The following is a 27,989-nucleotide window of genomic DNA, read 5'->3' as shown; positions in this document are numbered from 1 at the left end:
TACTAAAACCTGGTTAAAGATTTTTGTAAGTGACCCTGATATAAGCGGGATACTGGCCAAAACGCACTTTGCACACTGATAATCCACACATCACTGGCTATAATCTCTTGCGGATCACCTAAACCTTAGAAATGAGGCATAATGGATCAGGAAAACCACAAAGAAAATGTGATGAGTTGGCTCAAAACCATAATTCTTCTCAGTTTAATCATTAAAACAAGAGTTTCAAAACATAATGAATCTGAACTGAAAAATCTGAATTCTTATGTATAAATGTATTTCTCGAAGTCTCTTTGTTTTGACTTGAAATCAGACACAGTGGCTTTTTTCTCAAGGAGTTTTTGCAACCTGTTATCTCCACATTAAAATCTGTTTAATGTGTTCTTCTTCCACATCCTTCTTCTGCGCTGCTTTTTCAGAGCCCTGCCTGATGTCATGACAGTGTCTGAAGCAAAGCCATGAAACAGTTTTACCAGAGACGTCAGCTGCAGATCGTTTCCTATGAAACCACGTTGCATCTCTTTTTGGTTGTTTGACTCGTCAAAATAAGAGTCGTCAATGTGTGCTGCAGGTCTGATCAAAGACGCCATAAAGCTCTTTCATCCCTCTGAGGTCAGGCCTGAAAACACATTTACAGGCTGCCAGTGACATATTTTGGTGAAAAGGATCAAACATGTCATTTTTCCATGCTGTGGTTTCATTAACCGCACCAAAGCGCGCTTTTTGTTTGACTGTGAAGATGCCACACTGTCCCGCATGCTTAACTTTGATGGAATCAAACTGTTGAGGGCAACAGTGCAAAAAACCTTAATAGTGCATGTTACTGAAAAAGATTATCCAATCAAAGAAAGCAGCATCATGCAACTGCAGAGCAAAAGGTGGATGAAAATTCCAGCAGGAAAACTACTTTCATTAAGAAGGAGAAGGTCAGAGAAGGACCACAAAAGACCAGTGAACGCACATGAATGCACGTTTCAGGCTTCCGCGTTCAAAACTCTCGCGTTCACAAGCGGCTATCCATATTTTTACAATTCAGCCTCTACAAACAAAACGCCTAGCTACTGAACGTGCATCAAAAGTTAAAGCAGAAAAACTTTAACCAATCAGGGAGTCCGATTTGATGGTGATATATGGGCTACCTTTGAATTCATAGAAGTGCAAACCATCATGGAGGAGAAATTAATAATTGCAGTCTGGGTCCGGCCGGGATTCTATGACACCAAGTCTTCCACTCACGTTTCGGGATAGAGCTGTGAAAGAAAAAGCCTGGAGCGAGATCCACCGGATTTGCACCGCTCAGACATTTCACACCAAGCCTCTTCCAGCTCTAAATGGCAGACATGCGCTACTAAAATAGCAAAAGAAGATGAAGAAGAAGAAGCCCCTACGTGCTTGTTGAGTGTGAACACTACATGCACAAGAACCCGTGTTTGTTTCAACTTAAAGGCTTCTGGTTACATATTTACTGTCAATAAGATACCGGTAACTAGTTTAAGCAAAATATAAATAAAATAAATGTTTCCATCATCGTTGATGTTTCTGTTGACCATAGCGTGGTGATCGCTACGCCGGGCGGCTAGCTGGACGGCACAGAGGGCCGCCGTCTGCCGCCGGAGCGGCAGAGCTCTTTTGCTTGTTATGCCGGCGTCCGGGCGGATGGTTAGCCGAAAACAAATTCTGGAAGGGGAAACGTATCTTGTCACAACACCGGCAGACAGACAGCCGGGCAGGAAGCAAGCTCGGACCTCTTAATCTTATATTTTTCTTATTTTCAGCGACAGCTATAAAAAGATACCCTTGTTTTTGTTCTCCCCTCTCGAACTGATTTGGGTCACAGAGACATGGAAGTAATGGCGGTAAGTGGCCTTTGCAGCAGGAGTGAAGCTCATCATACCGGGAAAGACTGAATGAATGAGCCCCGACATGGAGACCTGATTACCGATGCTTCTGTAGAGCTTTTTAAAATGAATATATCGATCTCTAAACATCCTTGGAGTCTTCCACACATCGTAATGACACACACAGACAAAAATGTGAAGGTATCTGCTGTAAATCCAAGCTTTGCTCACATCCGTGTTTTTGAATGACTCATGGCGTGAGCTGGTTTGTGCTTTTTCACAAAAATGGAAACTGTGTATTTACACATTTTGCTAAGTGAAACTTGGCAAATCTAACAAAGTAGATGAGAAGATTTGCTTCATTTTCCATAAAATCAGGGCTAGCCAGAAAGGAGACCACCCGACAAGTAACTTCTTCCCGTTCATGCAGAAAAAAAAGTCCACCTCTAGGATTTTCTTCATTTTAAATACTTCTTGGTTCTGAAAAATTAATATTCTGTGGGAATGAATCACTATTGTGTAGGAACAAATTATTTTTGCTGTCACAACATTTGTAATTTGTGGGAACGATTTAATTATTTTTGTACTCTGTCAGGTCACGGGTTCCGTACTTTTGAACTTGTTGGACTAAAACACGTATTTAGCATCGTCAGCTCAAGCAGAGACACTGCCCCCTAGTGTTTGAAAGTCACTCATGTGAAACGGGAGCAATTGAAATCTCCAAAACCTCAGAGAAGTCAGTCACTTCCTGTGTTGACGGACGCCTCTCTCTGGTACACAAATGGACATAATATGGTTGAGATTTCGCTCTGAAGTTGTGATGCATTTATGAGCAGCCATTTTAGTGACATGAAATGTTCAGGAGTTTTCTGTCTGTTTTTTTATATATATTAAGAAAAAAAATACCAGTTTAAAAGCCAGGTGTACCCGCCTTCATTCACCAGTAACTGGGATAGGCTCCAGCAACCCTGTAATCCTGAATGAGATTTAGACGACAGATGGATAGAAATACCTGTTTTTATGTCAAGGCTTCTTTTTATTTTGTATTATTTATCTGTCACACTTCAATGGGCGGTCCGACATTTAACTGCAGCTGAAATCTGAGCCCTTTAGTTTGACTCTTCAGTCAACATCAACATGCTGCGTTCATCCATCTGGCTTCAGAACCCGCTGAATCCCTGCTGGAGCCAGTCCTGCTGCTGTTGGGTGTCACCACACACACACATTTATACCTAGGGACAATTTAGAGTCATCATTCAACCTATGAAGCGTGTTTCTGGACTGCGGGAGGAAGCCGGAGAAAACCCACACATGCATGAGAACATGCAAATTCCACACAGAAAGGACCCAGCTGGGATTCGTACCTTCTCACGGTGAGGCGAGAGTGCTAACCACTACACCATGATGCAGTCCCAACATACTCCATAAAATCCTAACAGTCTTTGGAGCACACAACCAGACTGCTGCTGAATGAAGAAGAGATTCTGCATCATCTCAATGGTGAGATGAACGAAAGATCAATCTAAATAATACTGATTAATGGTGAAGGGCATTGATGTTATCTGAGACGGGTTAACTTAAAGTCAAATGAAAACAGAAGAAAGTCACCTACATCACCTTAGTAAATGTGCTACTAAGAGTTTTAAAGCTGGAACATTGTAGCTGACACCTTTTCACAGTCCAGGCTCTCTGCAGACCGGCTGCAGTCATGAGGCCGTCAGGAGTGAATCAGAAGAGAAAAAAATGATCTTTGATTATTTTCCGAGAGTGCAGAAGACCATTTAATTTATTCCAAGCTCTTCTGCATATCTTTAAATCCACTTTTTTTTCTTACTGACAGCAACATTTTCACCATTCCTACACACCATCTGATTTGGATTTTCTTAAAAAAGCAACAGATTTTCTGCCTTTCAGAAAGTTGGCTGATGAAGAACATGATGCGTTTAGAAGAGCATGAGCTAAAGCGTTTATCAAACAATAAAAAATGGCCAGAATATTAAATAAAGCTCTAATCTCTTGTTTTGTGAGTTTGCACATATGTAAGCTGTTATAAGCTTTCCAACACCTCAATGTTAAAGTCCCACTCCCATCATCTTTTGATATCAGAAAACTGTTCCCAGTGGTCTTTTAATTGCGATTATGCTGTTTTTAGCCAAAATCAAAAACCCTGGTGTCGTTATGGGACATAAATTCTCCGGAAAAGCAGGAGTTCATCAGAAATTTTTCTCTGAGTTATGGGCAGGACCATTGGCAAGCCCGCCCCACTTCCCGTCACCCATTTGTTTACACTCTCTCCTCCTCGCAGCCATAACCTTACATTACCAGTGCAGCCAAAACTCTGGAGCTATCCAGCCGTTTTGAGCCCGATTCCAGCTCAACAAAGACGTCCTACAGGTGGAGCGGAGCGGGGAGCTTATGGGCCTCCCGGCGTATTTTCTATCACAAAATGCTCAGGAATGCAATTAAGCTTAATTTTTTTATATGCCCTCCATCATGAGAACATGTTAAAAACCCAATTGTCATTGGTCTTTTAACCCATTTAACAAAAAACTTAAAGTGTTGTATAAGCATTACTCCAAGGATAAACCAGTGAGGGGGTGTTAAACACCTGAATGATGAGGCAGGTGGAAACAAACTCATGTGCAGTGTGATCCATGTGGAAATATGGATATTTTACAATCCGCGCGTGCAGTGTGATTTTAAAAATAGAGGAGGTTGATTTGAAGGAAACACTGAGAGGGGACGCCTCCACTCGTGGAGGGAGGTCAGTCACACGACGATTCTCCGGTGAAAGCAGGGGGGTGGGTCTCAGCTTCATCACAGGCAGGCCGGCCGCGCCCGCCCGTCCGGTCTGCTTCTCCTCTGGACCCGCAGGTCTTTGTCAGAGGCTGCGGGAACTTGGCTCCTCCGAGCACCACCTCCTCCTCCTCCTCCTCAACGTTCATCCTTCTGCCTTTGCTCCACACTCTGGCCCGTCCTGGTATGGACACTGCAACAAGTGTGCTGCGTTCTGAGGCGCGCGGGTCAAAAGGCGGTCAGCCTCCCTGCGCGCGTGCAGGCAAGCTGGTTGACGTGCGCACGCAGGACAACTCCGCGTCTTTGCGCGTCTCCATCGGTGAGTTGACGTCGCTGAGCGGGCTGTTTGGAGCGGCCCGCCGCTCCCCTTAGTCACGTCTATCGAATTCTGATCGTTAATTTATCACTCCGCAGCGCTAGAATTTTTCTTTACATGTTTAAGCCATAAATATTTTTTAAAAACAGTCAGTTGGCCTGTATTAATGGGATTATGCAGAAAAGCTAAATAAGTATTGATCTGATAAAAAAAATTGTCAAAGGAACACATATTTGAACAATTCAGGACCTTTAGACGTAACTATTTAAAATTAAATCAAAATAATTTGAACATTTTCCCGCGTATCTTCCATGTTACCGTGCGCGTGGAGCTGCATTCTCATCTTGTGAAGTGTGTTTCTTTGTGCCCCCCCTCCGTCCCGTCTTGACCCATGCCTCCTCCCGGATGGCGGCAGGCGGCGGCGCTCCCCCGCGGGCCGTGTGTCAGGGCTGCCGCCGCGTCATCTGCGACCGTTTCCTGCTGTGGGTGAACGGCGCGTGCTGGCACGAGGAGTGCCTGCGGTGTGCCGCGTGCCGGCAGCCGCTCGCGACCACCTGCTACGTCAACGACAGCAAGCTGTACTGCAGGAGAGACTACCGCCGGTAAGACAGCCACGGCCGGAGGCGGCGGGCCTACGGCGGCCCGCAGGCCGGTGTCGGAGCTTTGACACTAAAAGAGCCATTTGCAGCGGTTTCTTACCGACCAAAACACACCGAGATCCCCACTACACCGTTTAAAAAAATACACTTAATATTTTTGTTGCCATTAATTCATAAAATGTTGTTTTAAGTATTATTAAAATTTAATTTGAAGTGTTTTTTATTTTTATATGTTATTTCTAACATTTATTTTATTTTAAACACCAGCACATAGAATTTTTTTTCAATTTTTTTTAAAAAAAGTCACCCTGTGTCGAATAACTCTTTTTTTTTTTAAAAAAAAGAATTAAAAAATAAAAAGCATTAGCGTTTTTCTTTGTAACCTAAGAGCCACAATAGAGGGACAAAAGAGCCGCAGGTTTCAGACCCCCGGTTTAGTTCAAAACCAACATTTATTGTTTAACCATCAGGGATCTTAAAATAACAAAAAGTAACAATAATCAAATTATATGACGAAACCATTTTTTCCCTTTTAATGTTTTATTTTAAAACTTACAATTATCTGAAATTGTTTCCTTTATCCCGAACTCTTATGGTTTGTTTTACAATTGTGGCGCGTGCGTAACCGGATGTCTTGTCAGAGCAGCTCAGGTGCGAATGATTAGGCTACATAACACAACACACCTGGCCCTGGTTATAGCAGGTTCCCTTTTCAATTTTTATGGCAGTAATTGTATTAAAACATATATTTCGCTTTAGTGGTTTGCTTATTTTTATTTATTTATTTATTTTACATTTACAATTTTTGTAGATTTTATTTTTCTTAGATTTTCTCAGGGTGAGGGGGCACTATTACATGGGTATGTCCTGTCGGAAATTTCAGGGTTATATTAACATTTTTAAGCATTTTAATAGTAATTCCGTTTACCTTCACCAAGATGACTGAATGTTACTAAAACACATATTTTTACCTGATATAGTTTATTTACTAAAATAACATATAGCCTCTTTGAATTCAGTTAAATTTGAGCTCAAACTGTTGCTAAAATAGGGTTTGGTTATGGGATGGTGGTGTTGAAAATGACCCCTCTGTAGGAGGCTGAGCGCTGCAGCCTGTTGCCCAGAGCTCTGGCACCACCACTAGGCTCCATCCTCCCCCTGTTTGGTGCTGCTGACATATCTGAGGGAGCCTTTGTTTGGCTTCACTGGGGAGTCCTGCTGTTTTGGGTCTGCTTGCATGTAATGTAGGGACCTGCAGCTTTTCCTTTCAGCACAGATTACCGGTATTTTCACATTATAGAACCCATTTAATAACCCACAGTGCTGGTTTTTAACACCATCCAAAAGCACTAAAATTGAAATGGTATTACGGTGTTTGAAAAAAATCCATTAGCCATTCAAATTAAATGGAAACACTTATTAGAAAAAAGGTTTAAATCATGATGCATCCTGCTGCTTGAAACATCTGTTTTATTCTCAATACCGTTTAAATATAGCTCAGTGATCTGTTGTCTTCAAAGCGTTTAAACTCTATCATGTTTAAAATGTTCACACAAAAAAATCCACAGTTAAAATTAACCCAAGATGGATTGTTTTAACTCAACTCAAAGGTAAAAAATAGACTAAAACAAAAATAAATTGGGTTAAAATGAAACCACTATAACCCCCCCCCCCAAAAATTAGTTGGCCTGTTGCTCCAAAAGTAACCCAAAATATATAAACATAAATAATCCAAGTGTTTTCAGACCTTAGAACTCCCTAAAATCAGCACGGATCTGTTGCTGTGGAGCCAATAAAGCATCTGGAATATCCTCCATGCACAATGTACAGCGTTGCAAGACTTGAGTTATTACTGTAGAAAATATATATTTCAAGTACTTGTTGACATGATGCCAAATTCACTGGTTAAAGATTTCTTAAACATGTTTGTGACCATTTTAATCCTCAAACAGGTGATGGTAACTGCAGTTTAAGATCTGGATAAACAGTAAAAATGACTCCAAAAAGGGGGAAAAATTATTAACACGCAATGAATACATTATATTTTTAATAATGATTATGTTATTAACATGTATCAAAATAGTGAGTTTTACTATTTTGGTAAAAAAAAAAAGCATCTGCCATTCTGAGACACATTCTACTGTTTGTGGTATTGAGTGAAACATAATCCAGTTTTGAATTAGCAGATGTACACGCAATGTTTAGTTTTATTATAAATGCAAACATTTGCCTAAATTATGACTGGTGTTGATGGAATTATAGTGCTGAATCTCTGGGGCTTTAACTCCTGTCAGTCTGGATCCAACAGCACATGATAGACTCCAGGTTCTCCGCTCTTATTCTGCTTTTATTGTGTTTTATCTGCTGCTCGATTGTCTTTGGGATGACAGACATCCGTCTTCCCATGTTCCTCCTTTGCCTTTGTGACACAGCCACACCCCTTCACGCCCGCTCAAAGCTGGACATTGATCCCAGACCCACGCACGCTCCACTGTCATTTGCTCGCTCGCCAAAGGCAAACTGTCTTTCGGAAGTCGTACATGTAAAGCAAGGAGAATATTTTACTACTGCAAAGACTTAAATGGCAACGTCCCAGCTATAGTCATGGAGAGTGTGCTACATAGTGTCTGAGATAGAGGGGGCTCCATAAGGGGCTCAGCAGCTTCTGCACACTATGGTTATTTGTCAGAGAATTCCAGGTCCACTTCTGCATCTTCAGCTTCCACCAATCAGAGGACTTTTCCAGCCCTGCTTTGAAACAAACTTCCAGAGCGAGCAGCAGGACCAGTAATGACTTTAGTTTTGATTTTGAAATCGTGTGTATCTAGAAATTTGAGAGAAAAAACATCAGATTTATCCTCAATTAAAATGTAGCAATAAAAAAATGATATTTCCTTTTACAGAGATTAATAAACATGTAATGTTATTAAACACATTTCATCCTTCCAATATGTGAATCACCTCTCTCACTGTAATACCTTATGGGGTCTCAGACTGATTCCTACCAACAATAGGATCCATCTCTTCATTGGATCCTCTGATAATATCCTGATCTCCCATGTTTCTCAGAACTCTGTTCCAGTCTTTGTTGTTTGGTGCTCATATTTGGGAAAATATTATCTTTATACCCAAACAGAGCCTGAACACATGGTATATTCTTTCTAATTATTTAGTTTCTGTAGACAAAGAAAATGTATATTTTGTTTTCTGGACTCTTCTCTGGGCTTTAGGTGGATCTTCTGCATAAAAATCACATCTTCTCTGATTTAATTCCATTTCAGACATTTTGGCTGGATTGCAATTTCCATTAACATTTGAATTTTTTAAATCCACTTGAGATTGCCAGACCCTTAAAGGCTTAGATTCCAAGCAAAAATTATGTTCCAAGCCCATAAATGAAAAACTTCCATCCAAACCACAAAAGTCAAACAGAAAAGATGAAGATTTCAAGGTTTGAAAAACAGACACGATGAAATAAAACAATAAAAAAAAGCGCCTAAACCTGTCATCTGAGTTGCTTCAGCCTGGAAAGATCAAAAAAAAAAAACACGTACAGAAAACATTTTGCTCTGCTTTTTTTCCCTCCATCCTGGATGACGGCTGATCGGGACCACAAAGACAGTCGCATTTATTATTTATTTGTGAGTGGCTTTTTCTTCCACACCATCATTCAGTGCTGCTGTGGGAATGGCTGTCTGTCTCTTATCTTTTGTTACACTGACAAAAAACACCTTCCTTCTCTATGTCAACTTGTTACTCATAGAAACACAAACAGTCGGAGTCCTTTCCTTTCAAATCCTCATTTCTCTTTAGCTTCCACAGCAAATGTGTCACCTGCCGACTGTCTCAGAAAACGATGAGCAAAGGTCTCGGAAGTTCAACCTGTCGACCTCTGTTGGATTTATTCAACCTTTTCCCTACCCAGATCACCTTAGTCCAGTGTTTTTCAACCAGTGTGCCGCGGCACACTAGTGTGCCGTGGGAGATGGCCAAGTGTGCCGTGGGAAATTGCCCTCATTAACTGATCTAAAAACATTTCCCATCTCCAGGATTTTAGCTCTCTGTTCATCCAAACAGGCCCTGATAAAACACTGAGGAGTTAGGAATATAAAAGATCGTAAAATACCTTTTCTTTGCGTTTATTTTATTTTATTAAAGACATTTTGATAAGAATGACGTACCGCGATTCAGCTGCACCTTCGGCTGTATTTTGGAAAAGTCCCGTGTTGGGGGGGTTAATCACATGTCATCGGTCTGACCAATCAGAAGTGCTTAAAGTCTTCACTTCCTTGTCCCGATTTAGCTCGTAAAGTCGCTCAGTTCTAACAGAAATACCAGCTAAAGCTCGTCTTTATCGGTGTAGCTTTCCACAGAATCCGGTATCAGACCGTGGAACAAGTGAACAAAACAATGAAGCTCCGAAAACCGATCTTCGGCCGTTTTATGCACTACATTTCCCATGATGCATTGGGTTGTGAGAGTGACAGCGCAAAAGGAGATCTGTTGTTAAACGTCTTGAAACTAACGAACACACAAACTGTTTTTAAATCTTCTAACTTAACTTTTATTGCATCTTTTAGAAAAAAAACAGCTGCAGTTTCCAGCTTTTTCTGTAACAATTATCTCAAAAATGCATGTGAGATTGTGCAGGGGCTGTAGATCAATACAGACTATGAGTTTCTCCTTTTTTTTTAATTTTTGGATGCTGGTGTGCCGCGGGATTTTTTTTAAGGTTAAAGTGTGCCGTGGCTCAGAAAAGGTTGAAAAACACTGCCTTAGTCTGCATCTTTTTATCCAACTCAACAGTCTCCTTAGACCCCATTTACTACATGTTTGAAACTGACGATAAGTACAGAAGTTTTCTTTCTGGAAAAAACAGAAAAATGTCAAAGAAAGTTGAACCAGAATAAAAAAAGTGAGGAAGGATCAGGTCAGAGAAGATAATCAGCGTTTTATAGGGTAGAGCTAAGAACACGTGGATGAGTTCCATGGGCAGACGGTCACAGAGAAAGTCGTGCCTTTTTAAAAAGGTTTACATCTTTGCTTGTTTTTGTTTATTTAGAAGATTTCTCGTAGCTTGAGCTAACAGATGAAGTGTAACTATAAGAGACCCTAGCCACGACACTGAAGCTTCCATAAAGTCTGATCCATGTTCAACCTGATTGGACTGAAATGAATCTGTTTAGCACATAGCCAGGGGTAAGCTGTCATCATTTAAACTCAGATTTCAGGATCACCGTGGCAACAAGTCGCTGATTTTTGTTGATGGGAGCGTTCTGAAGAAAATTTAAAATCTGGTAAATGTAAATTGATTTTCTCTGGACAGATTCTTTCCTCCTTGATTTGCATTTGGTTTTTAATTGTGAAACACCTGAAAGTAAACACAGTGTAGCGAGATTTTGAATGTTGTTACAAACATGTGGTTCAGTGAAACTGCACTGGTGGTCAATCCCTAATTCCCGCCTCACATCACAGTCTTAAGGTGACTTTTTTCATATTTGAAGGACCCGCCCCCTTCAGAGGGCCGTGTGCAGCTCTGGTTTATTACAGAGTTTGCGTCAAGATTTGTGGAAAACTTATCTCCCTTTTCTATCCCCCAGACTTTGGAGCTCTTGTGGGGGGTCTTCTCTCTGAGGAAGCTTTGACCCCTGGCTCTGGGTCCTTTACTTCCACTCTGCTCCGACAGCTTAACAAGCAAAAAGAGGAGCAGGATTAAGGCGGATTAGACGGCTGGGGAAGAAACGGAGCAGTAAAACAGACTTTTTGTATTTCTGCACTCTTCCCTTGTTTGTTCTCCCTCTTCAGGGAGCTGAATGATCTGAAGGAGGAGGCTGGTACAGTGGGCAGTGGCTTCGGGTAGCAGCTTGTTGGAGTTTTAATTAGTGTGAGTAATCAAAAGATGGTTGTGAATGAAGCAGGGGGGAATAAAAGCAGGCTTAAGAGAGTGGACTCTGCTGTTTGCTCAGCCAGAGCTCAAGAAGTCAGAGTAAAGCCTGGACTTCAGCAAAGGACAAAACATAAAACCCCTCGCTGTCAATCAGACACATTAGCTAGTCAGTTATCAAATCAAACTTTATTTAAAAAAGGTACTTATCCTACATTCTTTAGCTCCAAGCCCTTTACAAAAAAAAGTTCTATCTTGGTGGTGGTGAACAAGCAAAAATAGGTTATTTTAAGTCCTTTTAGGATGTTGAAAGAATGTTTTCAACTTATTTTTTTACTTTGTCAAGAGTTGTTTGCATTTATTGCCGCTTTGACGATCAGCAAATTATTCATCTGTTTCTGCAGGCAGTGATTTACTAACATTGCCTCTCTTAAAAAAATGTTCTTTCTTTAAAGCAAAAATAATTTGCCAACTGGCTAAGAAAAATGGTCTTGCCAAGAATTCTTATTTAAAAAAAATCTTCTAATCACTAAACCAAGATTTCTCAAAATGAGATTATTTTTCTTGCAGGACAGAAAATAATTTTGCAACAAGTGTCTTTTAGTTTCTTGAGATTTTGGTTTTGCAGTGCGCTTACCTGAAATCAGTTACTAAAGACTCATTTCACAAATTTGATTCACAGATTCACTTCTTAACTATGAAAAAAGGACATCTTTAAAACAATCCGACTTTTTTTATGTAAAGAAGAAAGAGGTGCATGGATTTGATGTAAAACACAAACTGCTTTAGAATGAAATGATAAAAAAAACTGTTGAGACGAAGTCCCTGATTTCAAATGAATCATTAATAATGATTCTCAATAATTATTAAATTATCGTGGCTCAAATTAGACAAAAAAGGCTGCAGGGCAGGTTTGCAGACATTTTAATATTTTAATGCAAAACCTTCCAGGGTGATGGACGTTGTTGTTCATTTTTAAAGGAGCCTTTCTGCAGTACATTGTGATATTTACTGGCTACACCTCAGTGAGGCTCCTCCAGGAGTTTGTGCTTCACATTTCTTTACCAGAGCCCATGCAGTGTGTCCACAGTCACTGATGTCCACTGTGATGCCAGCCATATGTTGTTTTTTTCCGTCTCCTTTTCCCAAAGTCATTGTGTAACCTTAAGCTTTGAACAGACAGGCAAGGAGCAGAAACACAAGAAGTGCAAAAGATGGAAAGCAGCTGAACACTGGTCTGTGTTATCATTCAGAAAGAGGAGTGCAGCTGTCCAAACACTGAGCCCTCTTTCCCCTTCTTACGGTTGCCTCTCTCCTTATAGCATGACCATCAGCTTCCAGCACGCTTACAGGAACAGACAGGCACACTGTAGACCTTCAAACTCAAAGGAGTGAGCACGGGATGGGTCATTTTTTAGCTCCTAACATCCCAAAGCTTAAGAGGTTTGAGGATTTTCTGGGTGGTGTACACTTTTGATGTTAAAAACGATTTTTGGTGTCGGACAGTTGCGTGGGGCTTACAGCTTTCAGCTTGTGCTTCTCTCCTTGTAAAAATGACACAAAAGATCATCTGTTTCCTTCTTATTCCTGTAAACTGCTCACTTTCTTTGATTGCAGAGGTTTAGAACTTAGTTCCTGTCTGATGTGCCCTTTATGTGCAAATGGTCCTTTAAAGAAAAGTTCAGTTTTAATTGGACTGAAATGTATCTGATAGCTTTATGTTTACCCCTAGCAAAATGTACTGTATTTTGCTAAGTATACTTGAGTATAAGGATAGAAAATATATACTATATAGAACAGGAAGAACATCAGTTCATCCAGATCTCACACTGTCACCCACAGACAACCACAGCCTCTCTTACCATCACCTTAGTGTTTCAGAGCAGAGGAATAAGCTGCTCGGGGTCCCCTTCCTTCTCTAATGCTTGCATTTATGGAAAAAAAGCTTTGGCGCTGTGAGGAGGTGGTTTTTGAGGAGTATTGTAATTGACATTTTGCAAAACTGCAACGGAAACATTTTTTTTTTTAAATTAAATCAGTCATGAGACCAACAACTGGGTACCACGCTGCACAGTGGGCGTCACAAGAGGTCCCACAGCATCACTCAGCTCATCTAAAGTTAAGTTGGTCATGTGGAATTGTTGGATCCACAGCTCCTCTGTAAAATCATCAACCACCATCTCCTAAAATGGCTTCATCTGTAGCCGCTCCCACGTGTAGGGACCTCATGGCCTTAATAAGACGCAGACGTCTCTTTTGATAGATGATGATGAGCGCTAGTGCCGTGGCAGAAATTTTAACGCATCTGCTGTAAATTAAAGTATTGTTCACATCTGTCGCCGTATTTTTGAATCACGTAACGTGTGAATTGGTTTGTGTTTATTCGATTTAATGGAAACAGTGTAATTGCGTATTTGTGTTATTTATTTCTAGAATTTCAATAAAGTTTTGCGCTTATGGATAATGGAAACGCAGGCCCAGAAAGTGGTCGCTTGAATGCGTGTCACCGAGGGCGGTGTGAAAGTAGCTTAAGAGATAACAGTGGATACTAGAGATGCAAAGACACAACTTACTCATGGTTCAATGGTTACCTCGATACTTGGGTCACAGGTTCTATGTGTGTTGTTCCAAAGACGAACAAAAAGAACTTGTCTGCTTCACAAACTAAAAGGTGCTGCATTTCCAGAACAAAATGCAGGGTTGAATGCTATATTGCTGAAGGAAAATGAAACTTAAAGGGTTATAATTGACAAAAGAAAAAAATAAAGACACGATCAAAGTAATCAAAATAAAGTGAAAACAGCACAATAACAAAAAAGATGTGTTTGGGAAAAATGCCAGTGCCGGATCTCGAACCAGCGAGCTTCTGCACCAAAGATTCCCCATGTATTTCAGTCGAGACAAAAACCCTGGAATATCTTGAAAAGTTTAGGGATTTGAAGGATCAAAAGTCATAGCTGGTAAAAGCTGAAAGAGTCGATCATTTTAATAGTTAAATGGTTAAAATATCTGAAAAATTGTAGAAGGAGTTAAGCGCCCAAAAATGGCGGAAGACACTATAGTAAAGAAAAGATTCTTTAAAAACTGGTTTTCTGTCTGTGTGATTGCTTTACAATGAATTAATTATTAGGAATTTCAAAGTGAGCAAGACACACGTCTATGTGTTAAACTCCAAATCCTACTCCCTATGCTTCACCAACATCAGTGGCATAGGGAGGGTATACTGTTGGTCAGTTTCCTTCACATTAGAAAAGTGTACTGTTCAACATGTTGGGATAATTTGAGCAATTTTTCCTTTTCTCTTCTTCTCAGGTTGTTTTCAGCGAAGTGCAGTGGCTGTCTGGAGAGAATAGCGGCCACAGACTTGGTAATACGAGCTCTGGAGAGAGTTTACCATCTAAGCTGCTTCTGCTGTTGCATCTGTGAGCACCAACTGTGCAAAGGAGATGAGTTTGTTCTAAAGGAGGGTCAGCTGTTCTGCAAGAAAGACTATGACAAGGAGAGGAACCTCAGCAGCACCGGTGGAGACAACTCAGACTCAGGTTGGACTACAGATGAGTTATCTGAAAGACTTTTTTGGGCGGCCGTGGTGCAGCGGTAGGGCGGTCGACCCATGGTCGTATGATTGCAGGTTCGATTCCCGCCTTGCACGCCCATGTGTCGAAGTGTCCTTGGGCAAGACACTGAACCCCACCTTGCCTCTGGTGGGAGGTTGGCACCAGTGTTCGGCAGCGGAGCCGCCGCCAGTGTGTGAATGTGTGTGTGCATGGGTGAATGGGACTGTGACTGTAAAGCGCTTTGGGCCTTCATAAGAAGGTAGAAAGCGCTATATAAGTATACGCCATTTACCATTTTACCATTTTTTGATCTATTGTAAAAGCATTCCCGGTGGTCTTTTAATCATGACTATGCAGTTTTTAGACAAAATCCGAATTCCTGTGTCATTTTCTGGGACATCATTTCTGAGTTATGGTTGGCAAATACTCAGAAATGTCATTTTAATGTTAATTTTCTTTTTATATGTCCTCTGTCATCAGAAAAATGCCACAAGATGTTAAAAACACCAAAAACATAATTTTCACCAGAGTAGGTCTTTAAAGAAAATAAAATAGCAATTTTATCAAATGGAAATTTCAAAGAGAACAATGTGGAAATATTGTTTTGTGTCTCATCACAGATAAAAGTCGAGATGATTTTGAAGCAGAATCTGAACATTTTGTCACAGCGGTGAAAGGGAGTGATGACAACAAAGACCCTTTCCGACCCAAACGGCCTCGGACCATTCTCACCACCCAGCAGAGGAGAACCTTTAAGGCCTCATTCGAGGTCTCCTCCAAACCATGCAGAAAGGTAAGCTGAGATCCCAAAGGTAACTCTTTGGACATTTGACTCTGGAACCGGGAACATGAGAGCTGCACCTTTAGTCAATCAGAATCTGGACTCCTGTAATACAGATGGACAAGTCATCCAACGTTTTTATTTTTATTCTGCAGTCATGAGTACAAGGCAGGTGAGCATCTCTGCTGATCGCTGCAGAGGAAAACTCTGAGCAGGAATTATGATAGCTCATTTGTGGAACCCCGGTATTTTTCTGCAGAGCCCTTTCAGAAATACTTGTGCAAATGTAATAGTAATGTGAAGACATTACAGAAAATTTTTACTTTTTACAACTGTTAGTCTACGGTATTTTTTCTGTTGTCTTGGTATAAAACATCTCAATTTTAATATTTGAAGTAACATCAATCCATTCAAAGTAAGGTCTGCGATGAAATGCTGCACACACGGGGTGTGTACGGGATTTGTAAGTGGTCGTGGGATGTCCACACAAGCTATACTCTGATTATCTAATTTCCTCACTTCTAACAGTCAGGCTGCAGGACATGGAGAGCGCTCTTATCATGTGAACAGCAACAGGCTCCTTGTGCGGGGTGAAAAAATGAAGAAGAAAAAAACTATGATGTACAAATCTTACCTACTCACCCTTCTTTTGTGTTGTATAAGTGATTTCTACAAACTCTCAGCCGGATTGTGCCTTTAGAAAAAAATGTGCATAAATCAAATCATAAGTCACTCTATGGACTCACCGAGCGGTTTGCCCATTTTTCACCCACAAACAGCCCGTATGCACCTGTACAGTTGTGTGAGGCTCTGTGCAGTTGTAACTAAGCAGCATAAGCAACACTAACCACAAAGGACTTAACATTGTAACTGATTGTCTGTCTGTTTTTCATAATTTGCAGGTGAGAGAGACTTTGGCTGCAGAGACGGGTCTAAGTGTTCGTGTGGTCCAGGTGTGGTTCCAGAACCAGAGAGCTAAGGTTTGCCCAATTCCTCCATCAGAATCCCACTCTACATCTACACTTAAAGCAAATCTGGTTATGCAAATACAGCCAGCACAAAACATTGCTAACAATCACATACATTTGGAATATTATTTATTATGATATTTATCATTTCAGTCATCAAAACAATGGATTATTTGATTTTTTAAATTGATTTGAAATGGTTTATTTCAAGCAATCATGGAATAATGCACAAAACAATACAATAAGCATTCATACGTTCATTCAAAGACGTCTCAAACTTAGGATAATTAGATATTAAATCAAAGATGATTTGAAGACAAAATTCATGCTCCTCTCTCTCTCCTCAAAAACAGTTCGATCACCGTGTCCTGTAGATTATGGCTCTTCAGTTCCATCCAGAAGTCCTTTATATTCCATCCAGGCCAGTGCTGAGAGCCCAGTCCGTCCACTTGTGTTTCTGCTGAGGTTTGAATTCGCTTTAGAGCCGAAAATGTCCGCTAGACAGACGCAGTGGACACGGGATGGTCAACAACAAACACACAAATCTGTGCGGCTGCTTCCTGTCTCACTCAGATTTTTCTAATATAGGAGGTCCAGGAGATCAGTGGGAGATTTTCCTGCAAAATCCTCCGTGGCGTACATTACAGTCATCTCTGTTTTTAACCGAGACAGATCAAAAAGGGCTCCATGGTTCTGTGGACAAGGCTGCATGTGACTTCCTGAAACGTCTGTCCAATCAGAAGGTCTGAATACTGTGGCGGTGCCTAAGCCTGCTAGAAGGCCCTGCTCACACTAACTAAAAATCTGGTTGGTTAAAAGAAATGAATGACTGACATTGATTTCCCATCACAGGACCTTCCGAACGGAGATTGAAGGGCTAGACCCTGTCTGCCAACAAAGGACAGCTGAAATGCGATTGGTTGAATGCTCAAATATGAAAATATGTTTGTCTGGAAGCAGCATAACCATAATAAACACAATAAAAGAGAATGGACAGACCATTTGGACTGATTTATTGAGTATGCACGGACAAAATACAATTAACAAATGATTCAGAACATTTTTTAAGGCCCTGACAGCCCACCACTGACAAACGTTTATTGCATCTAATTGGTCCGTTTATGTCTAAAATAACTAGCACTACAGAAAAAATGTTTTAAAAAAATAGGATTAACAAGAACATGTTAAAAAAGCGATCAGATCAATGGCTGTTCTGACACATAATATTTACTGAGTAACAGCTGTTTATATCTCAATAGAAGTCTTTGGGATTTTGGCTTCTTGGATCCAGCAGGTACTTCCTGTTTGGAACACCAGGAGGGAGGGTCACTCAGTCCGGTTTTCATATACAGTCAATGGTCTGGACATCCTGTAAACTTTCTGATTGGATAATTTTTTTATCTATTCTGTCGCTACAAATTAAATGGAACTGAATCCTCAGTTCTGCATTCATGGTGGCATTGAGCAAATAAGCAAACCTAACTAAATAAAATGAACAGAAGTTCTGTATGTTGAACAATGGTATATAGTTTACATATGTTGGATAAAAACACGTTTTTTTACAGCTACTGGTCTTTGTTCTATTGGCTGCTGTGTTTGTTCTTTCTAGACCTTCTTTACAAAGTGATTAATTTCCAGGAAGTGCAAAAAAAAATGTTTAAGTCTTTGAAGGATCCACCTAAAGAAGAACTGTGGTTTACGTCTTTCTTCTTCATCTGAGTGTTTTAGATATTTGGTTTTAAGAAAGCTGACAAGTGAGCAGTCCTGTATGTTTGCTGTGCTGTCACAGCCTCCACAGTCGCTGCCTCCTATTCACACAAAGACGGTCCTGTGTTTATTTACCTACAGATGAAGAAGCTTGCCCGCAGACAGCAGCAACAGCAGGAGCAACATGCCAGCCAAAGGCTCCGCCAAGGTGAGGATTTAACCGTGCAGGCTCTGCTGCGACAAAAAGAAAAGGGAAAAAACGGTTTGATGCGCTTCCAAAGTTTTAAGTGTATCCACATAACGGAAGCAGCAACGATCGCTGCTGGGTTCCCCATGAATTATTTGAAAAAAACAGCTTGAAATATCACAAGAAATCTGGGCAGAGTAAACAAGAGGACAGTCAGTCATTAAACAGTTTTGTAGGGTTTAGAACGAGCCCCATGCTTTGAAGCCAGAGCAGCATGTCTGCTGTAAGTATGAGATTTTCCCATGGCAAAGCCACAAGAAAGCAGAGCCTGGCTGCTGTCTGGAGCATGTTTCCCTGTGGGCTTATTGTCACTGCGGTCTCCCAGCAAGTTATGGGCAGACAGTTTAAATAAGTGCCTCACTGCTTTGGCAAAGGCTGCCTCTAACTGCTCAGAGGCTTCCAGTGAGTCAATATTGGCAGAGCAGCAGGGTTTATTATTGTAAAAACTACTGCTGATAAGCAAATGAGCTGAGCAAACCGGCAAGCAGAGATTGTTTGAAGTAAATGTTAGAATTCAAAGCAGCCTCATGAGTGAAACGTCCAACAGTGAGTTCAAAGTTCCTATAAAAATTCTAGATGTCATGGAGTTTATCATGTATACCAGGTTGATTGAATGGATGATGTTAGTAATTCTTTATATTTTAATAGTCTAAAGGAGCTTAGTAAAAAATGTAGATAAAGTATTGGTTATTATAAACAATCAGGCAAAGAAAATGGCAAAAACCTCTATGATCCATGCTTTACTATGTACCATCCTACTTTGGGCCAAAGGATAAAGGATATCACCTCAAAGTAAATATTGTCATTGATGTTTGTATAAATCAGAGGAGATTCTTTAAAGAAAATTGAGATGGTTCTCAAAAGAAAAACTCAAAAAGTGCAAAATGTAAAAATACATAAACAAACAGCAGTTAAAAAGGATGAAGAGAATTCTGTTCTACAACTGAAACTATGGAAACCTAAAAAACGTTCTAACCAGTTTGATCCTCTATGCTCGGGCTCTTCAACCTTTGGGCCAGTGTTTTACAAACCATACAAGTCAAACGTGGTATTTTCTATCAATATGACTTTGATGCATCAAAGTTTCCCTGTGCCCACAGGCTGTTTGTGCATGTGTTGGTGTGTGTGTCTGCATACAGTATGTGGGTTTGTGTCAAGCGTGTCTTTTCTGGCTCGAGAACACCAACAGGTTCATTCCCTCCTGTCTTTGTGTAACCGACTCCTACAGAAATGATCTCCGGCTGCATGAAAGGTCTGCTCAGCTCGTACTCTGGACCTCTACCTTCAAACCCGCAGCATCTACTGATGGTGGAGCCAAGCAAGTACAACCCTGTCCCCTTTGAGCAAGGTCTCACTCTTTCGCTCTTCTTTGGTTTTATTGAAAATTTGTATTGCTGATTGCTAAATCTGTCACTAATTAACCATCCATTTCTGCAGAAAGTAAGTCATTCAGTTCAGTTTGCCAGAGTTACGTAAATCTTCGATCAATGTCAAATTGTTGTTTTCATTCTTTAATGCTGGACTTATTTTTTATGAAGTGTGAAAATGTCCATGTGTGTCTGAGAAAAGTGTAGAAAGTGTGTAGTGGGGGGCTTACAGCCTGAAAACAATGTAGTCCTACTTTGAGATTTCCCCCTATTACGGGTTATTTTTTTTATGTAAGTCCAGTGATGAATGAGGGATCACTGGATAGTTAAATGTTTAATTGTTTAAATGTATATCTGCAACTTGCATAAACGTTTTAATGGGCAAGTATGAACTAAATCCTGACATAACTTATAATAAAGAAGCTGCAGCTCAATTCGTGTTAATTCTGCCAGCTAACCCAAACAGGTGATATAAAAACTAAGTTAAAATGGACTAAAAACATATACGACAAAAAGTCAAGACAAATGACAGAGCAGTGCTAAACCCAGGTAAAACAAATAAAAATGAAAATATATAATTATGCTAATACTTGTAAAAATTATAATAGATTTATATGTAAATTATTATATTACTAAAACTACTGGTATGGTATATGTAAGGGTTAATGGCCGACGAAGTATGCATTATCACTTTTTAACGCACGCCGTGGAAGCCTGAAAGGTTGATAATACAAAATTCGAAGGCCAATAACCCGCTTATACCATGGTCACTTACAAAAAAAAAAAAATAGTAACTAGTTTTTAGTCCTTAATTCTTGTTTTTTCCCCGATTTGGATCGCTTTTGACACAAAAAGTAGACTATTTGTCACGTTGCGCCGCACCACATAACAAATAGTCCGCATCGGGCCGCACCACCGCTGCAGTCAAGATTCGGCGATATAAAGCGATATATATATATATATATATGCTGATCTTTCCGATGGCTTGAATAAAACATCAGTTCAGAGAGAAAGTTCACCTCTTACCACTTGTTTTTGTCCAGATGATGAAGTTAAAGTTTGTTTTAAAGAAGCCGGCGCAGTGATACAAAACATTTAGGCTAGGTGACCGGAACTTCTTTTTTCACTGTGCGGTTATCCTGTGGTATATCACTTTTTAATGCACACCCAGCAGCCAATCAGAATCGAGTATTTACCCGGACCATGGTATTATAATAATAGTTGTAAATATTTCATAAATTATGTCAAACAAGTACATATCAAACTTTGCATATCAAAACAGACTTGATCATAAGTCAATATGGGTGCTAGTTAAACTGTTTTGCTCAAGTTTATTTTACCTTTTATAAATCAAAATGTTTTGAAATGTTTAAAAAGTTGAGTTTTTTTTCTTTATCTCCATCAGTTTAATGTTTTACAAACGGTATCGTGTTGGGTGAAATAAAACACAAAACATCTGTTTAAAGGTCATGGTTGTTAGTTCTCGGATCCTTCTGTTACTTCCAAAGAAAGACGACTGGTTGTGAAGGCAGGAAATGGAACTTAAACTGAGCTGAACCTCGAAGAAATGTGGAAGCAAAACCAATGTCCAAGGAACTTCTGAGAATTCATAGAGGAAAACTTCAAACCAGTGATAAGGATAGAACATCAAGAAAGAAACCAAAAAATAACTGAAAAGAAATCAAGCATTGATTTTACAAAAGGTTCTAAATCTTCAAGACTTCTTGTGTTTGTCTACCAGCAGCTGACTTGATTTTTGATGAGGTGGACAGAGGAAGCTCTCTGAAGACTCTGACGGACGTTTGTGATGCAGACCTCCTGCAGGGACGGAGTGGGAACCCCATCAACGGCCTTTACTCCATGCAGAGCTTTTATTTAGTTTCCTGACTGTTTTCAGCCGTGAGGCTTTTCTGTCAGTCCACCAGCAATCAGACAAAGTTCACCAAACCAGACGGACGTCTGCCAGTGTCTGAGTTTCTTTCTAAGGAATAGTTGTTTATCAGAAAACATTTTCTAGATATGTGACTTTTTTTTTTTTTTTACTAACCACCAAGCATTTTGTAGCAGAATGTGAACAAGTTAACGTTTGTTGTCTATTTTTGCCGGTTGAAAAGGCATTTATTTATTTATCACTATTTACAGTGAACAGTTATTTTCATCTAAAGCAAACAAGTTCCTCTTTTTTCTTAAATGAAAACGTTCTTTTACAATGTTTTAAAAGTTTATTTATCTATGTTATTGTCATAATGTTTATTTATTTGTTATAGTATTGCCACAAAATATAAGGAAGATGTTGAAGCTTTTAAAATCTGATGTTTGATGTTTTTGTCTTTAAAATAAATCACATCAGGAAATTTTTTCTTGTTTATTCTTCTTTAGGATTGTTTTTTTGCCTCCTTCTTTTTGCACATGTTTCATCCTTCAAACAGCTACGGTGGCCCTGAAGGGCAAATCTCACCGACAAATCACTCAATGCAAAAACATATTAAAGATCACAAAAACAATTAAAAAATCAAAACAGATATACAGAGAAGCACTATGTTTTAGAAAATAAAAACACAATTTCAGAAACTAAACAAATTTCCAAAAAAATTAACAAAATAAAAATGATCAATTTTACATTTTGGAAAACAAAAGTAATTTTCAGAGATGAAATGATAAGAAATGCAATGCTACTATGGGACATTACTGATTGGATGAGGATGTAAGAGCTTTTTCAATGTCTGCATATTTATAAAAGTTTTATGATTCATACCTAGCAGATTCAGTATTGCTTCATGCACAATAACTTTCACTTGAAATGATGGACAAACGTCAACATCCTGTCAGAGATGTCCTGTAGTTCCTGCCTTTACTGTTTTCTTATTGTTTCATTTTCTTAACATTTCATTTTGACCCCCGAAAATGTATTTTGTTTTCCGAACTATTTCATTTTTATTTTGTTTCTTTTTTTGAGTTGTTTTTCTGTTCCAGGATTTTAATTTTAATTTCTAATATGCAATGTTTTTTTTATTGTTTATTTTTTTCATTGTTGTTGTGATCTTTAATATGTTTTTGCATCAAGTGACTGTTGGTGATTTGCACTTCAGGGCCACCGTACTATGGTTGCAGTGTTGCAGCAGGGCAACAGTATCGTCTGAGATTTGTATGAACGATGTTTGGAAGCTGCTTCTTTGAATAGGTCGGGCTGTAAATGAACAGTCACCATACATGGTGTGTGTGTGTTTTTTAAAAGCAGTCCTCCTCTCATATAGTCTCTGATAAATACCGCTGTTTAGGTCTGCACAATAAATCGCAAGTTTATTGTTATTGCGATATCAAGCTGTGCAAAATGCATAGTGCAAAAGATGTCGAAAATTGCAATAAATGGTTACCTTAAATGTGGTAAAACAATCAGAAGTTTGAAGTATTTAACAAATCAAATAAATCCCATTTAAGCATTTGACCAATCGGAGGACGCCTTAACGTTGTTTACCAATCAGATGGAGCTCTTTTATGTTAGATGTTTGCCTCCCATGTAGACGAAGGTCATTTGGAATGTAATTTAAGTTATGTTTACTTCTATTTAAATTAAACTATTGCAGTGAAATGGAAATTATGTTTTTGGTTGTTTTGCTATTAGTTCATGTGCCGCTGGTTTTGTGGTCATTGCAATATTGATCACTAATATTGCAAGTTTTCTTCTTATCGAGCAGCCTACCGCTATAGTCTTCATGTGTAATTAAAGGACATGAACCAAACCCACACTTATAACCTTTTAGACGGCACTGACGTCCTCCTCCTTTATTGGGCGGCCGTGGTGCAGCGGTATCCTAAGGTTGCAGGTTTGATTCCGGCCTTGCCTGCCCAAGCGTCGAAGGCAAGACACTGAACCCTACCTTGCATCTGGTGGAAGGATGGCGGCAGTGGAGCGGCCATCAATGAATGGGTGAATGGGTTTGTGACTGTAAAGCCCTTTTGGCCTTCTAGGAAGGTAGAAAAGCGCCATACAAGTATCTGCCATTTCATTTTAACCAGAAATGCACTTGTGTTTGTCAAAACGCATACATTTACAAGCTTTATTTGGTTTTACTAAACAGTACATGACCTCCACTATAAATCATATCTTTATGACAGAGGTTGTAACCACGCAGAAAATCTCATTCTCTCTCTAAACTGTGAGTGAAGTTGAGTGGAATAAACTCATTTCTTCTCCTCAGTTGAAGGACAAACAGTCACCTGTTTGCCAAACAGCTGCTGGTTGGAGGCAGATTCGTCTGCAGAGACAGTTCAGGCTTGGAGGGCAGTCAGGTGGAAGATGCAGACTGAGACAGATGTCAGCAGCGTCTGCATTATGACCTGCAGCCACACAAAGCTTGATCGTAAAAAAAAGAGCAAACATAGCGCAGAGGCGTCACACCTGGGGCCTTTAACTAAAATGTAAAGAGGTCCAGTCAGAAAAAATTCTTGTAGTTAAGGTCCGGAAAAAAAAAGTTAATATTCAGTGCTATATATTGTAAGTAGCCGAGAATCTGCGCATAATCAATATCCAATTCTCACTTCAAATTAATTCGGTACAATTTACTTACCCTCTTCCTCCTATAATGACTCAGTAGGGGGATGGGGGGGGTTAGCCTGCGATGCATCTTGGGGGAGAGAAGCTACTTGGCAGTGGTCCCCCTCCCATAGTTGCCGTATGGAAACAGACCCCTCCCCTCTTGGTTTTAAATGCACATTAGACGTGAAGGACCCTTGGTAGGGGGAGTGCTTGAACATCACTGTGAGTAATCAAGAGATGTCCTCTCAGTGCCCTACCCGCCAATTTTAACTGCACTCTTTAGTACGCACACTCTATATCCCGCAAAAATATACACTCTTGATTTAACCCTTGTGCTATCCTAGTGACGGAGTGACGGAGACTAGTTGGTGTCCTTTGCTTTAGAGGGACAATCCCAGTGTTACTGTTGAGTTTTAGTACAAATGAAAGACAACAAACACCTGTAGGAAGGTGCGTAACTTTGAAAAGATTTAAGTCTATTTCATAAAAAAGTTTCTGTGTTATTCACCCACCTTAAATGTTACTTTAAAATAAGCATATGTGTTGGATTTATTACAGACCAAAATTTATAAGAAGTATTTGATCGCTTCCTGATTTTGTAGGTTTGCCCACTTAAAAAGCAAAAGGACAGTCTGTCGTTCTGATGGTTTAAACAGTGAGAGCTAAAAAAAATCACAAAAAAAATCTAGAAATCCACCTAAAAAATGCTTATAAATCTATTTGCATTTCATTGGCAGACACAAGTATTTGATCCCCCAGTAACCATTAAGAGTTCTGGTTCACACAGACCGGTTAGACTCTCCTGATCAACCTGTCACCTGAATTACAGACACCTGTCCACAGAATCAGTCCAGCAGTTGGACTTTCCCACATGGAGAGACGAGAGAGAGAGAGAGAGAGAGAGCTTTCAGTGGATTTAAAGGAGAAGCTTAGACCTGCACAAGACCGGACTGGACTAAAAAACCATCAGCAAGAAGCTGGAGGTTAAGGGGACAACTGTTGGTGCAACATGACCATCAATCCACCTTTAGGCCTGGGGCTTCAAACCAGATCTGATCTCAACCCGTCATGTTTGGAGGAACAGAAATGCAGATGATCCCAAGAACACCCTCCTAACTGTCAAGCATGGAGGTGGAAACATTATGATTTGAGGGTGTTTTTCTGTACAAGACTACTTCATCGTGTGGATGGGAGGATGGGCGGAGCCATGTACCGTCTCATCCTGAGTGAGAACCTCCGTCCCTCCACTAGGAGGCTCAAAAGGGGTGATGGATGGTTCTTCCAACAGGATCATGAACCAAAACAATCAGCCAAGACAACCTGGAGAAGAAGAAGCATATCAAGGTCTTTGAGTGGTCCAATCAGTCTCCGGACCTCAATCCCATAGAAAACCCATGGAGAGAGCAGAAGTTAGTTCAGAGTTGCTAAGCAACAGCCACCAAATATGAATGATTTAGAAGTGATTTTTAAAGAAGCGAGTGGAGGAAAATTCCTCCTGAAACCTGCTCATCAACTACGAGAAACGTCTGACCTCTGTGCTGCTAATAAGGGTTTGGCGACAAAGTAAAAGGGTTCAAGAACCTGAATTTATAATTAAAATGCAAATAAATGTATATAAATTCTTTACAGTGGATTTCTTCATTTTCTTTGTAATTTTCTCTCTCTTACTGTTCAAATGACCGTACCATCATGATGGCAGACTGTCAGTTACTTTTAAAGAGGGCAAACCTACAAAATCAGCAGGGATCAAATACATATTTCCTCTACTGTATTTATAGTAACCTTTGCATGTAAATGAAAGACAATGAACATATATTCTTAATGTCTTTGATTTATATATTTAGACCACAGAATCTTACTTTTTTTAAAAAGTTAAATAATTGAACACATTTTGTGTAAATAAAAAATTATCACAAACTCTAAGATTACCTGCAAACACTTCACTTTCCCAAACCTTTATTTGTTTATGTGTTATAAATGCTATTGTAAGTGTGTAAAAACATTTAAACCTATATCCTCCGTTTATCCTCGCCTCTAATCTGATCCCATGATGGAATCAGACATGTTTGACCTCAGAGATAAACATTTGATTCTGCAAGTTAGCAAAATACCCAAAACACAATAAGTATCAACAAAACTAAACGGCTTGTAGATGCAATACCGTGAACAGTCACAGTTCTGTGAAGGTTTGTCTGTGTTCCTTGCCTGAGATTGTGTGGTACGTCTCACTGCAGCATCTTAACCTGGACTGCACGGTTGCACAATGACTCCCTTATTTCCCAGCCTCTCAGTTGTGGATTTATAGTTGTTTTTGGATATCTCCTTGAACTCTGTGGTCTTTTCAACAATGTCCTTTCAGCGCTGAGAGAGCATTCACTAAAATCACGTTTTTATGGAGTTTAAAAAATAAATGTTTATTTTTTCACAGTATGATTTCAGGTGCTGAAACTTGTCTACAGAGAAGACTCTTTATATTCAACTCTGAAGGCATGTCAACTGGGTGTATTGGTGTAGTTTTATAAAATAAAAGCATCAAAAGCAAACACTGCTGTGCTTCATAAACTAAACACTGGAGTGCAGGGCTTGTAGAACTGTCACTGAGGCCCTCTTGTGACCTGTAATATGAGCTCTCCCTGACTCAGAATTTTCATTTGTTTATTTCTTTATAAAGAACTCCTTCTTTTCCTCTCCTGAGATCACTGGAAGTCATGGCGTCATGTTGAACTTGAAGAAAAACCTGAGGTGCGGCTGCTGGGCAGCATCATTAATAAACCCCTGCTCTGATGACAGGCAGCGCACAGGGAAACGACTGTGCTCATAAACAGTAAAGAAGGCTGACACCTGTCTGCAGCCACATTACCAGTGGGCCATAGTACCAGCAATGGTTCTCCTGTATATGGCTGTTTCAGGTAAGCCTCAAAGATTGCTGTCTGCAGCCGTTCCCCAGGATCCAGACATGCAGAGAACAAGTCTGAGCTCAAATAAACTACTACAGGGCAGGATCATGTATCTGTAATGGAAAGACGTAGAGTCTGTATTACATGACACCAATATTACTGAAATAAAAGAAAACTTTGAAAGGTTCACTCAAAGGTTGATAGCCCAAACAGATGAAACTGTAGCTCAATGTGTTAAACTGCAGAAAAGGAGTTTTCACTCAGACTTGTAGAGATCCAACTTTCATTCCTTAATTCATGAGAAAGTCTAAATTCTGAACTTATAAATTATTTGGACAGTAAAGAATTATTACATTTCACTGAATAGATAAAACAGTGAAATTGAGGCCAAAAGAAAGTCTTGATGCAGATATTGTTTAATTTGGTGTCTTAGTTCTTTAGTAAAACCAAAACAGTTACATGACACACCACATCTCATGGTGAGGTCATCACTGT

At 39.8% G+C, this 27,989-nt stretch overlaps 1 protein-coding gene across 2 annotated transcripts; it reads left to right on the top strand.

The window, feature by feature from the left end:
• The first annotated feature begins 4,653 nt into the window (after window positions 1-4,653).
• Window positions 4,654-22,501, top strand: LOC101158371 (LIM/homeobox protein LMX-1.2-like). 2 transcript variants are annotated; one of them, XM_023961132.1, is made up of 8 exons: window positions 4,654-4,953; window positions 5,366-5,552; window positions 14,746-14,975; window positions 15,611-15,783; window positions 16,674-16,751; window positions 18,588-18,654; window positions 19,922-20,041; window positions 21,805-22,501. In XM_023961132.1, the coding sequence occupies exons 1-8, from the start codon at window positions 4,821-4,823 to the stop codon at window positions 21,945-21,947; spliced, it is 1,131 nt and encodes a 376-aa protein (XP_023816900.1). In that variant the 5' UTR covers window positions 4,654-4,820; the 3' UTR covers window positions 21,948-22,501. The 2 variants fall into 2 exon arrangements, with proteins under 2 accessions (XP_023816900.1, XP_023816899.1); XM_023961131.1 differs by having other exon boundaries at window positions 21,802-22,501.
• The last annotated feature ends 5,488 nt before the right edge of the window (window positions 22,502-27,989 follow it).

Source organism: Oryzias latipes, chromosome 12, assembly GCF_002234675.1.
Source record: "Oryzias latipes chromosome 12, ASM223467v1".
NCBI lineage: Eukaryota > Metazoa > Chordata > Actinopteri > Beloniformes > Adrianichthyidae > Oryzias > Oryzias latipes.
Note: the sequence above shows the minus strand (reverse complement) of the source record. Positions and strands in the feature narration are given on the sequence as shown.

What these genes read in the sequence shown, in the direction of transcription:
- LOC101158371 (XM_023961131.1), top strand. Translation starts at nt 4,821, where the DNA reads ATGGACACTGCAACAAGTGTGCTGCGTTCTGAGGCGCGCGGGTCAAAA. An exon ending in GTCTTTGCGCGTCTCCATCG is followed by an intron (nt 4,954 to 5,365) that starts GTGAGTTGACGT and finishes GGATGGCGGCAG; the next exon opens with GCGGCGGCGCTCCCCCGCGG. An exon ending in CCTCCAAACCATGCAGAAAG is followed by an intron (nt 15,784 to 16,673) that starts GTAAGCTGAGAT and finishes CATAATTTGCAG; the next exon opens with GTGAGAGAGACTTTGGCTGC.